The 12,225-nt window shown below is 38.7% G+C and overlaps 1 protein-coding gene across 4 annotated transcripts in view; it reads left to right on the top strand.

The window, feature by feature from the left end:
• Positions 1 to 12,225, top strand: part of scaper (S-phase cyclin A-associated protein in the ER) — a 57,420-nt gene that overhangs the window by 21,584 nt on the left and 23,611 nt on the right. For all 4 annotated transcript variants that reach the window (XM_069708672.1, XM_069708671.1, XM_069708674.1 and 1 more), the window contains 2 exons: positions 4,073 to 4,138; positions 4,786 to 4,912. In XM_069708672.1, coding sequence (XP_069564773.1) covers positions 4,073 to 4,138; positions 4,786 to 4,912 — 193 coding nt within the window. The remainder of the gene's footprint in view (positions 1 to 4,072; positions 4,139 to 4,785; positions 4,913 to 12,225) is intronic.

Here is a 12,225-nt window from a genome sequence, read left to right as displayed (position 1 = left end):
ATACTGTCGTGTGTCAGAACCTGGACCCGAACTCAATCAATTTAACTGGCAGTCACAACAGAGAGGGAGGGGAGTGCAGAGAGACACGATGTTGACAGTAGTTACTGTACGATGTTATTGATGCAGATTACTGGGAGGATTCCACTACAAGCAGGATGACATTAATACAGTAACAATAATTATAGAGGTATAAACCAAGATATGACTTCCATCATCATCTACTTAAACAATAAAATACCTGAATAGAAGAGCGCACTTCAGTAATACTGCTTTTTACTTTTTGTTTTTGGCTTTAAAATGGTTGAGCATCCTCCATCTTTGCCTGCAGAAAACTGACCCTGAAGGACAATTTAAAAACTCGTTGTTACTCTTCAGAAACCGAATCAAAACAACACCGGCCTTTTTATAATTTCATTATTAGTTGTTGCACCCGAGCTTGAAGATGTAATTAGATAAACACCGTGCTACTAACACACACCACAATGAGAACATAAAGCCTTTATATACAAACATAAACTACCAACTCAACGATGCGGCGGTGGTCTAAGAATTAGAGTAGGTCTACCATGGTATGGTTGCTGGTTGGTTCTCCTGCCACTCCTGTCCTTGAGCACTTCACTGAACCCCTAAGTGTCCCCGTGACCAGGCCGGCACTTTGAGTGAGTGTTCCTGCATGGCTGAATGAGGCTTTGTAACACAGCTGTGTCCCACTCCATTTGGAAAGTGCTATAGTGCAGTCCATTTGCCATTTACAATACACCAGAGAGTGTGTTGAAAATGTGATCTTAAAAGTTTAATGTTATTTCAATTCTTACATTACAAGTTACCTTCTTCATTGCTGATATGTTTTGTTGTTAATTATTACGCCTCAATCAGTATTTTTAAGACAGTATTTTTGATCTGCTCCATTCCAGTTCCTGCTACCTTCACACACGTGTTGTATTAAGAAAAATAAACTTTTTGTAAGACATTTTTTTTTTCAGGATAGAAAGAAGGAATACCTAAAAAAAAATTATGAACATGACTGCTTTTTTTACTCCCCAAACAAACACCACAACAAGACCAGTTTCGTTTGAATACCTTCTCCTTTGAGCAAGACTACAAAGAAAGCAAAAAAACAACAACATTGGATATTGGAATAACCACACAGTTGTATTTGGCAATAATAATAATAATTTAAGTTGTTAGTTGAAATGTCTGAGGTGATTCAAAAGAGGGCATAAATTATGATTTATTAATCTAGGTACAATATTAAATCTTCAAGGTCTTGTTTGTTTTGGAACATTAGGGCAACGTTACTTAGTGAAAAAAGCCTACCCTTTTTTTTTTTTTTGTTTGAGGGGGGAGGAGTTATAATAGAAATCATAGGAGTGAGGGCTTTTTTTTTTTTTTTTTTTAAAGACTCATACATGCTTATTATAATACCATCAGTTGTGTTTATTATCTCAAACATTGTTTTGAAGATTGGAGTAATCAAGTAGTGGTGTCTTGATGACCTCCGAAACATCTTTCAGTCTTTTTTTAACCATTCGCACGTGAGTCTGTCTCGACAATTTTAGACGGGCTTTATTCGTGGAGTACATTTCTTCCTTTGTTATCATGTCCATCTGTGAGTGTAGGCAGACTTAATGAGCCTCCAACCTCTTATCATGATTGATCTATGGTTGTGACCATGACTGAGATTTCTAAAAAGACAATGTTGTATTATTTAAAAGAAAATATATTTAAAAAAAAAATTTTTTTAAAGGACCAAAGAGCCAACTATAGGACACCCAATCTGCTACACTGCTTTATTTTCAGTGCTGCTGTTTTTGGCTTTGTGGGGCTCAGCGGTACCGAGAAAATGACAACATGAGCCGCCTCTGTTCACCATCAGTCGCGCACCAGTCCTGCTGAGGCTAGCACTCAAAGGCAGCAGGCCTTCAGAGGTCATAAATAACGCAGAGCCCCAGTAAACATAAAGGTGAGCCGCTTCACCACTGGTTGGAAATGAAGCGTTTTATTGGAACACCGTATGGTGTCCGTAAAACGCGAGTGGTTTTCACAGCACTTTTCACCGGGCCCACATGCAGCTCTGTTGTGTTGCGTACACATTTTTGCCCACATTTCCCCCCTTTTTTCAGTTTTGCTAGCCTTCTTTAATAATAAATGTATTAGAAAAGAAAAGAAACTATTAAAATTTCATGGTAGTAGCCTGTCAGTTAGTGTCTGAACTTGGAAACCAAAGTCTCCACTTAGACTCTGGTACTCTGCTCGCCTGTGGCTGGTTGCTTGTGGTTCGCTGAGCAGGGAACAGAGTAGCCAGTGTGTTGTTGTGTGTATACAAAGACAGTTCTGTATGAAGTATGGAATACAGTATATGGTGGTAACCGTGGCCAACTCATTCTACTGCTGCCTCAGATTAAGGGAAAAAGGTTCTGGTTGTACATGTAACACATACTGTACATCCCTAGCAATGTACACGCAAGTTTAATGGATTACACTGAGACGTTTGAATATTAATATAATTTTTTCTTCAGGTTTAATGCAATTGAAATAATACTTTTTAGGTCTGTGTTGCATGCATTGTAGGAGTGATTTAAATCTGTTTCTGCAGCACTGGAGAGAAGTATGTTTCTATAAGGAATTAAGATTTGTTGTTATGAAGTCTTACACTATAGATCTGTTCTCTCTTTCTTATTGCTGATCTGAGATTTATTGCCCATTTAAACATGACCATAATGAATTGCTCAGCAATTGCTCCCTGTTAAACCTGATTAGGTATAAAGCTGTCAGCGATTCATAATGTAATATCATGAATGCCAAACAGGGTGAATATAGTTCAGGCCCTTCTGAAAGCAAGTCTTTGCTACCTATTTATTCTGCTTGAATGACAAGTAAAATGACTACCATCAGAAGAATATTATTGTGTGTGTGTATATATATATGTATGTGTGTGTGTGTATATGTATGTATGTATATATGCATGCATGTGTGTGTGTGTGTGTATATATATATACTTTCTAGCAGTGTGGCTGATCTTACAGATTTGTTGTTTAGATTTTTATCTTGGAATGGATATACAAAGGCATTTTTTATATTTTGAAGAAAACATTTTTTTGTATTTATTATTTTTATAATGGCTACATCGATACAGTTAATGATTAAACACTTAAAACCAGGAATTACAAAATGTTAATACCACCGGTCTAAATGCTTGAATATATGTCCTGGGTGACCATGCACTTGTAGGGTTTTGTTATCTCGTCGTCCTGCTAGTCTTGAGGTGAGTTATCCGAGTGTCTGTCAGAGGACTGTCCTTGGATACAAGAGATCATGGGCAGTACATCAGGCTTTGGTTGGTGCAGGTACGTTCTGCTGGGACAAATCCACCTGTCGTCTTCCAGGAAGTGATTGATCCTATCAGTGTAGAGATGGGTAACCGGAAGGTGCCCTGTCGACTTCTGATCAATAGTTACTTATCATGTCTGGGAAGGCTTGATTGACAGATAAATATGCCACCTCGATCACACACACACACACACACACACACACACACACACACACACACACACACACACACACACACACACACACACACACACACACACACACACACACACACACACACACACACAGTTTGTGTTGCTTAGAATCTGTCTGTTGGCCCTAATGCCACAGAGATACCAGTCCCCCAATGACGGTGACCTTTCAGGAGGTGATACATTGAAAACACAGGTTGTGTTGCTTCTGACCCCTCGTAACTGTTTGACAATGAGTGCAGTGAAAAACTTGAGCCTCCCTTGTCAGTAATAGCAGGAGAATTTAAAGATGGATTTAAGTCTTAGTTATATTAGGCATTGGCAGCAGACCATGCGTCCCCACAGAGCCTATGTCTGATTATTTTAAGCTAAGTTACGTGGTGATTGGCTGACAGGCCAAATAAACAGACTCCGTTTGAGTTGTTTTGTCTCTCTCTTTCTCTCTCTCTCTGTCTCCTTCTTCTCACTTTGATCCGTTGTGTTCTTTAGTTTCGAGCCAAACACGTTTTTTCCTAGGATTCAAAGACTTTTACCTACTTCTCTCTCTGCAGGGCAAAGGAATATGAGACATCATTGGAGGCAAAGACTCAGGTCCCTGACTCCCCGTACAAGGCCAAGTAAGTGTTTTCATTTTACGTTTTTCTTGATTTTGAATGTATTACCCTGATGATGTGATGTAAGGTTGCATTATCTTCATAATTATTTATTCTTCTGATTATTTTCTCAATCATTTCTATGAATCAGAAAATGGAAATGAGGAATGGAGAAAACAAAAAAAAAGATCTATTCAGTTTTAAGGTTGAAACTAGTGTTTTCTTTCAGTCCATTAATCAGGTTTAACTCATTTAGTTGTTCAAATATTTTTTTGTAATTTGTTAAAAGACTAAGAAAATGTAAACATTTTCAAATTTGAGAGGCTGTCGTCTGTAATTGTTTAGGCATTAATACAAATAATTTACAGTTTAAATTAGTTATTAAAATCATTGCAGATTAATTTTGGCAGTCGATTAATTGAATATTCACCCAAAGAAACAAAAGATATTAAGTTTATGGTCATTGAAAACAAAGATAAACTGCAATACTTCACATTTTCAAAAGGAGAAACCAATGTTTTTGTAATGTTTGCCTGAAAAATGACTTAAAAAAATAACAGAATTTCTTCTCGATCAACTAATCAATCAATCAAGTTTAAGCTCTACTGGTATCATGGAGCCCTGAGAATAAGGACTGGATTTGTTGTAATTTATGGCTCCTTTATTTTCAGGTTGCAGCGTTTGGTGAAAGACCTGTTGAAGCAGCTGCAGGGCCAAGACAGTGGGCAGTGGGCCAACAACAAAGCATCAGGTCTGGACAGAACTCTGGGAGAGATCTCTCGCATCTTAGAGAAGCAGGTAAAGCAGCAAATGAATTCCACCTATGCAGCAGGCAATGTGATTCAAATATGTGGATTTTTTTTTTTTCTTGGCTATGCATTATATTTTTATGCACCTGAACTTTTCTTTAATGTACATGTCAAAGCCGCCTGTTGTGACCTCGGCTCCCTTTTGGGTGCATAATGTGCTGGTCTGAGACTTCTGTTTGGTTGCTTTGCTTTAGACCAAACAGTCTGCCGTAGTGTATAGCTCATGCCAGCCCTTTGACATGTCTCTTCAGTGATGAGTTGTGTTTTTGCTGTGTCTCACCCTCCCAATGTGGAGTATCACTTACTCCAAACCAACTTGCCTTTGGTTATTGGCTAACGAAGACCAGATTAACAGTGTTTTCATTGTGCACATGGTACCAATAGAGGAGCTTCCTAACACGAGGGCAAGCTTTGTCTTGTGTCTCTGTGGCTTGCACGACTCAGATGTCACTGGTTTAGACAATGCTAAATTGGATTTCCACATGAAATGCCACTGATGCAAAAGACTTGGTTCAACAAAGGCAAGTGAATTAGCCTTTAAAAAAAAAAAAAAAAAGATTTAGCTTATTCACAGCTGTATAAATATCTATAATTGTCAGATATAACAGCAGACATTTATAACTGCAGTTGAATTGAAACATCTGCCACAGAAGCTTTGTTGTATGATGGGTTGTTTTTTTTTACAGTAAAACTCACATCAATTAGAGTCTGAGGGGAGGAATTAAAACACCTGCCACCATGTTTATGATGAGGAGAATATACAGCCCACTTCCTGTAACGAGGCATAAATTTCCTGCCAACTTGTGGTTTGAGCCATCATAACATCCCACTGTGCATGCCTCTGGGCGTGAGGATAGAGAGATTATGGTGTCCCATCAGCGGTGACAGGGACGGCTGGAGAGGCCATTACCGAATTTCCCCAGAGAGACGAAGAAAGAGGTGGCTGAGGTGGGTGGCACTGCGTCCTGTAAGGAGAGAGGAGGAGACCAGTGTGATGTGAGTAGCACACAAGCTGTTACTACACGAGTGCTCCTCCCCTCAGCTCCACATATTCCCAGAGGGAGGTCAGAGGTCAGTGGGCCACAGGAGAACAGCAGTGTCGCTGGCAAGAGGCAGTTCAAGGCTCTGTCTGGGGTCCTTTTGTTTTCTTATAAAAGCACACTTTTATTTTGTCAAGTTCTACTTCACCATCTTCTTCCAGAGATATCTACCCAAAGCTGTGTCTAACCATGATTGGCCAATGAGGCAGCCTGGGGAGCACTTCCCTCTCTAATCCCTTGACAAAGTCAAATAAATAGAGTCTCCATCAGCATGGCTGTCTGGCCCCTGAGTCACTTCAAGTCAGGGCCGTTTAGATTATTTGACCTAACAAGCATCTCTCATGTCGTTGACTCACCTAAAGATTTGTTTTTCTCCCCCATATCTGATTCAGTCTCCACTTTCTCTGCTAATTCCTTAGACAACACCCTCCCCTCTCCTCCTGCACTGCTATTTGGGTCCCACCCCCCACCCCCCACTCCTCCTTTACTTTCTAGGCTACGTCTAGTCTCTGACCCCAGTGTGTTTCTCCCTCTGTGGCCTCTAATGGTTTATTTTGTGTCAAACCTGATTTTTTTTTTTCTTTACTTTGGGTGATTGAGAAAAGCAATTTTCCCAATGTGCTGCTCTTTTCTTTTTGCTACACACGGGCCTTTTTTTTTATTAAAGCGCATGTATTTATATATTGCCCAAAGTGTTTACCACTGCTTTTACTTAAAGCCTGTCTAGAAAAGAGTAACGTGTATGACAGGTAAGGAACTGTCAGAAACATGCTGCTCTTAGAGCCAAAGACTGCAGACTGTATTTACATTTTCATTTGGAAGCTGTCAGAGCTTGGTTTGGCCGAGCAGCGGGGCTGCAGGGAATTGTATCTGGGGACATGGGGGAAGGTGAAGGGCAGAGTGGCAGGATAACAGGGTTTCATGCATGGGCCTCCAGCAGACTGACAGATACAGCCCAGATCAGCAGTTCCAGAACAAAAGGGAGGAGCATGCTATTTAGTTCAGTTTAGAATTTTTTTCTAAAACAACTTATTCTCCTGCCACATTTGATTTAAAGCGTTTCTGTGTTGTACATTTATTCTTTGGTTTTAAGAAAACAGTTGTAGAGAGTTACAAAAACAGATGTTGTAGTTATGTGTCAGTAATCTGGCCAAATGTCTATTTTGCCTTGTGTGTTTGACATGTACTATTAACAAAGCCTTTTAAATACATCATTTTTGAAATACAAAGGGATTCATATTTAGTTTAAATAATTTGGATATATTGGCTGATATGAATATTAATTTAGTTGTCAAATTTCTAAGTAATTCATCCCAAAAATACTTAATCAACTAACACTACAAAACATTTGTAAATTAGTGCTTATTAATTTGCCAGTAAATATATTTGCTTTTTTATCTTCCTACATTTAAAGAATTTATTTTTGACATGGTCAACAGTAAGAACAAGTTCCTTTGGCAGCTATAATAAATGTAATGATGTTATCACTTCTTGGGTGGCACTTAACAGTTTTTATATGTGACCTGCAAATCATTATCTTTGAAGCCTCCTTTCAATAATTGGACAACCAAATAATTAATTAAAAATATCTTTTGGTTGCTATTCTGCATTTTTTTTTTTTTTAACCGTAGGCTGTCATGTGTTCCCAAACAGACTCTTTTTTTTGTTGGGGGGGGGGGGGGTTACCACAAAACTAATAGGGTGTGAAATGCTTTTCAGCTTCTTGTATTATTAGTAATAGCTGAAAGCTGTCTGTGGTTTCTGTGGCAGGTTTGAATTTTGTGCCGCACTGGCGATTGATTAATCCTGATTTATTTTATCAAATAAACAGTGTGTGAGCGTGGGGCAAATGTGGAAAACGATAATTCTAAACAGTTCACTAAAGCATGCACCATTATGTGTTGTAAACACACAAGTTTATACTTAGAAGTTTAGACTTGAAAATGTTTACTCCAGCAGCCTTGTTGTGGTTTCCAGTTGACTTAGCTCACAGTATAATGATGAAATTCATGTGAGCGCAGGCTCATCTGTTGTTCTTCTCTCTGTCATTTATGTTGTAGTTTTGAGGGAGTGAAGCCATGACTTAAAGGCGCAGATCAAAGTTGGATGTCCGCCCTTAATGAACTTTGCCATTTGTTGTCCATCTGTTTGGTGGGCAGCCCTCCTCTCCGCTTTATTTAAAGTGTCTGGTGGGAGGAGACTGCAGAGAGCCATTTAGCTCGTCTGCTGGTCTGCGGACACCGTCACAGGAATTACCAGCTGCTTCAGCCATCCCATCAGCTGGGGTAACAATAGTCACCCTGTTTTATAATTCATGAGCTATCTCTCACTCGTGTCCTAATGCTCCTTCCTTGCTTCCTCTTTTTTTTGTTCTTTTTGGGGGAAATTAGCCGCTCATCCTGTTACTGTGTTTTGTTGTCGCTTCTACCAGGTTGTCACCAGGCACAGACAGATTAGAACTTGAAGGGACATGGCTGTGTTTTGTGAAATATGATTACATTAAAGATTGAAGAATTATAACAAGGCATAACAGTAAGATGGCATTAAAAGTATATGTATGTATGTATATGTATATGTATATGTGTATATATATGTATATGTGTATATATATATGTGTGTGTGTATATATATGTATATATGTGTGTATATATATATATGTGTGTATGTATATATGTATATATATATATCTATATATATATATATATATATATATTTGCAGTTTGCTGAGTTTGGCAGATGCTGATAAGATGTTCAGTTTTGAAAATATTTCATCAAAAATCAAGAGATTGTACAAATGAGGATTTTGCCCCGAAGGTGTTGCTCGATTTAAAGTTAAAGAAACCCCCAAAAGTATTATAGTTTATTCTACAGGGGACATAAATGTCTGTGCCAAAATTCACGCCAATCCATCCAGCAGTTGCTTCGACATGTCAGTTAAAGCCACAGACTGCAGGAAAAGTCAGTGGCTCACTCAAGCAGGTTTCATCCTCTGGGGAACTTGAATGTCTGCTCACAATTTTAAATGGCATCTTTTTTTTTTTCTTTTTTTTTCTTTTCTCAGTCCGTTTCAAATTGGTGGACAATCAACATTGCCATCCCTAGAGCTACCCTGCCAATGTGCCTGCTCTCTCACAACTCCAAACCTGTCTTACTAGCATATAATATCTTGTCAGTTAGCAGGCCAGCCAACTATTCATCCAAATCTCTCGGGTTTTGTTATGCAAGACTGTGCAAACCCTGCAACATTACTATGTGGCCAAATTTTTTTGATTCGGTATGCAGTGAGTTGGCACAACTATTTGTTTTCCTTTGGTTCAATCTCCGAGCTAAGATGTCCTAAATGCACAGGGAGGAAACTGTAGTCTTACCACAGTTAGATAAGATTAGCAGCTATCAAATAAGTGTTGAAGTATCCTTTTAAACACTGGGTCAAGGACCTTTTTTGTGGCTCTCTCTCAAGAATGTAATTTGTGTATCCTTCTTAAAGAAACAAAAGTTTGTATAAAAATTCAGCTTCCTGTGTGCATACACTATCACTTAATTACATACAAACATAATTATTTTATAAAGCATAATTACCCCTGCCGTGGGTCTGTAGAAAGGATTATATCATCACGAGATGTTTGTTACATTTGTTTAGAAAGTCAAACTGCCTTGCACAGCAACGAGATCCATTCACAGACTGCAGGCTATCATGCAAAGTAACAATATTTTTATTGAAATGTGTCCTCACTGAAATACTTTTTATTTTCTGTGGACCAGTGCATGCATAGACCCCCTAAAGATAGTACGTCAGGTAGTTTGAACTTAATCTTTTCACCCGTATTGTTCCATCATCACAACAGATAAATCTGTCAGCGGAGCAGAAAAGGAGCTAACGGGGAAGAAACTCTTGTCTAGTTTTGGCAGGAGACGGCCAGGACTGGGCAGGTCCCAGTTTACCCCCTTTAATACCATTTGATAAGCTGCTATGAAAGAGCTGCCTTTTCTCATTTAGCCCTGGAGCTTTTAGGTTGGTGTGTTGACAGGAGGGTTAAGAGAGAGGTTAAGCCAAACTCGGTGATTGAGACCTAATTGATTAGGAATGGAAACTACTGGCAATGTACAGAGAGGAAGTCACAATGAGCTCCTTTTCAAACGCTGCTTTGACTCTTGAAACTGTCTTTGAGACATTTCTCATTACGTCTCAGGCAAAGAGTAGCGTGTTTAACGTTTTAGTGTCAAACTTGAAATGATTGTTCAGCACGTCTACCGTGTGTGTCTTAACACCGGAATTGAGGAGCAGTTACCGCAGCAGCGGGCATGAATGACAGATGAAGAGCTTATCTGTAATTTAGTAAAGCGCTTCTCTCTCAATGTGTTCGGGCTTGTTGGCAACTTCCCATGTGTGGAACAAAAGCACTATGAAGTGGCTGGATTTTACTGCCGTCACAGCACGGAGGAGACTGTAACGTCATTAGGTGAAGGAGTGACCCGCAGTGTAACACAGTCCTCTGTGTCTGTGTGAAGAAGAACCTCCATCAGCAGCTCTCCTCCAGTTCCTTTCCTCATTGTCGAGCCAGGCACAAACATGCCTGACAGTCAATGCTCACTTCTGGTTTTGTACCTGTTGATGTATAAAACATTGTAGCAACAGCATCCCACCTGCTGTCAGTTCCTCTGTCATCACAGGAGGGCCCTGCCCGTCTATTTACATGTATTCATAAATCCAATGCACTGGGTGGATATATTTTCCTCGGCAAAGTTCGTTTATTTGTATCCTTCATATTGTAAATGAAGTGAGAAATGGATTTCACTTAAAAGACAGGAGCCAATGGATTTAAATTAAAGAAGGAAAAGAAAAAAAATCACCCCTTCTAAGTAAAGTGTATTTATTTCCGCCTAGTCTACTAAAAAACAGAAGAAATTGTGCAATAAGGATGTGTGCCTAAAGCTGATACAAGTGTAGACCATCACTTTTAAAAAATAGACAAAAGGACTAAAGTATACACATAACAGAATAATAAAGTAAATAATAAAAAAAAATAATAATAAAAAAAAAACTTTTAGTGTTCATATTAAGCAGTTTGATTTCAGTAGAATAAATCATTTTCTGGTTGTTTTTCTCAAATTATACTGCGAATTAAAATAACCTCAGAGTGACCAGGAAGTTAACTCTCCTCTTTGCTGTTTCTTTAAGATTTGAGTGAGATGCATTTAACTCAAAGGGTATTTTTTTAACCAAGCTTTCTATTGGTATTTCTTAAGTTTAAAATGCCATAAATAGCCTACTTTTGAGATTGGCAAAAATGTGTTTAAATCATTTTTTCCCCCCACACAACAACTATTCACAGTTTTCAAGTACTCGCAGAGTTCCATAATATGGAATAACACCACAAAAGGTCAATTGACTTGAAATCACTATCTGCCAAATGCCTCACTAATTCACAGGATTCTATGCCAACACTATGTATGCTATGCTCATACACCAAAGTAAATTTTAAAAAGCATCTCAATTTGTGTAAAAGTTTGCCGTCAACAGCAGTTGGCCAGGTATTTACTGTTTGTCTCACAACCAGTCAATTTTGAATTGGGGTTTATAGCCTCGTACAAATGTTTTTCCGTAATATTGGTGAGGACCTTAAAGCCTGTTTGTAGAAAATAATGTATTCAATAATGTTACCGTATCCGCTGTTGTCGCCTCATTTGTTTATTTGAAAACTATGATTTACTAGTCGTAAATAAAATGGATAAAACAATAAAAAGAAACAAAATTTGAACAGAACCAGAGTCAAAATATCACTTTTGACATGAGACCATTCAGTGGCTCTCGGTAAGTGTGTGTTGAGCAGGTGTTAAATGTTGAAGAAACCCGCCTCTGAACAGGAATACATGTCTCATTAATCCCTTCACAACAGGTAAAGTACCATTACCTTTGTAGATGATAAAGATGGTAATAATGCAATATTAATGCAGTTTGATTTATAATAAGAATCCAATAGTTTTCTCAAATATACCAAATGAATAGAATGATTGTCTGAATTATGCTCTGGTCTTAGATCACCCGAGCTACATTTTCTCAGTTTCACTCGGCCTGTGGTCATCGGTTGTGAGACCACCCCGGTGCTAACTGGAGCCTGCAGAGCCTTCCACTGAAACTTGACTGTTGTGGGGCGGGGACAGGTTGGGCACTTTTGAGATTAAACAGGAATACTTCAGGGATCACTTTGTTTCAGATTTCAATCCCTCGCCCCAGTAGGAGAAAGAGAGGTTGCTTCTCTGC

The sequence above is a fragment of the Brachyistius frenatus genome, unplaced genomic scaffold (genome assembly GCF_029030835.1).
Source record: "Brachyistius frenatus isolate BFR_SWC_R1_liver_20210118 unplaced genomic scaffold, ASM2903083v1 Contig_77, whole genome shotgun sequence".
Classification (NCBI taxonomy): domain Eukaryota; kingdom Metazoa; phylum Chordata; class Actinopteri; family Embiotocidae; genus Brachyistius; species Brachyistius frenatus.
This window is presented reverse-complemented; position numbering and strand designations above follow the sequence as displayed.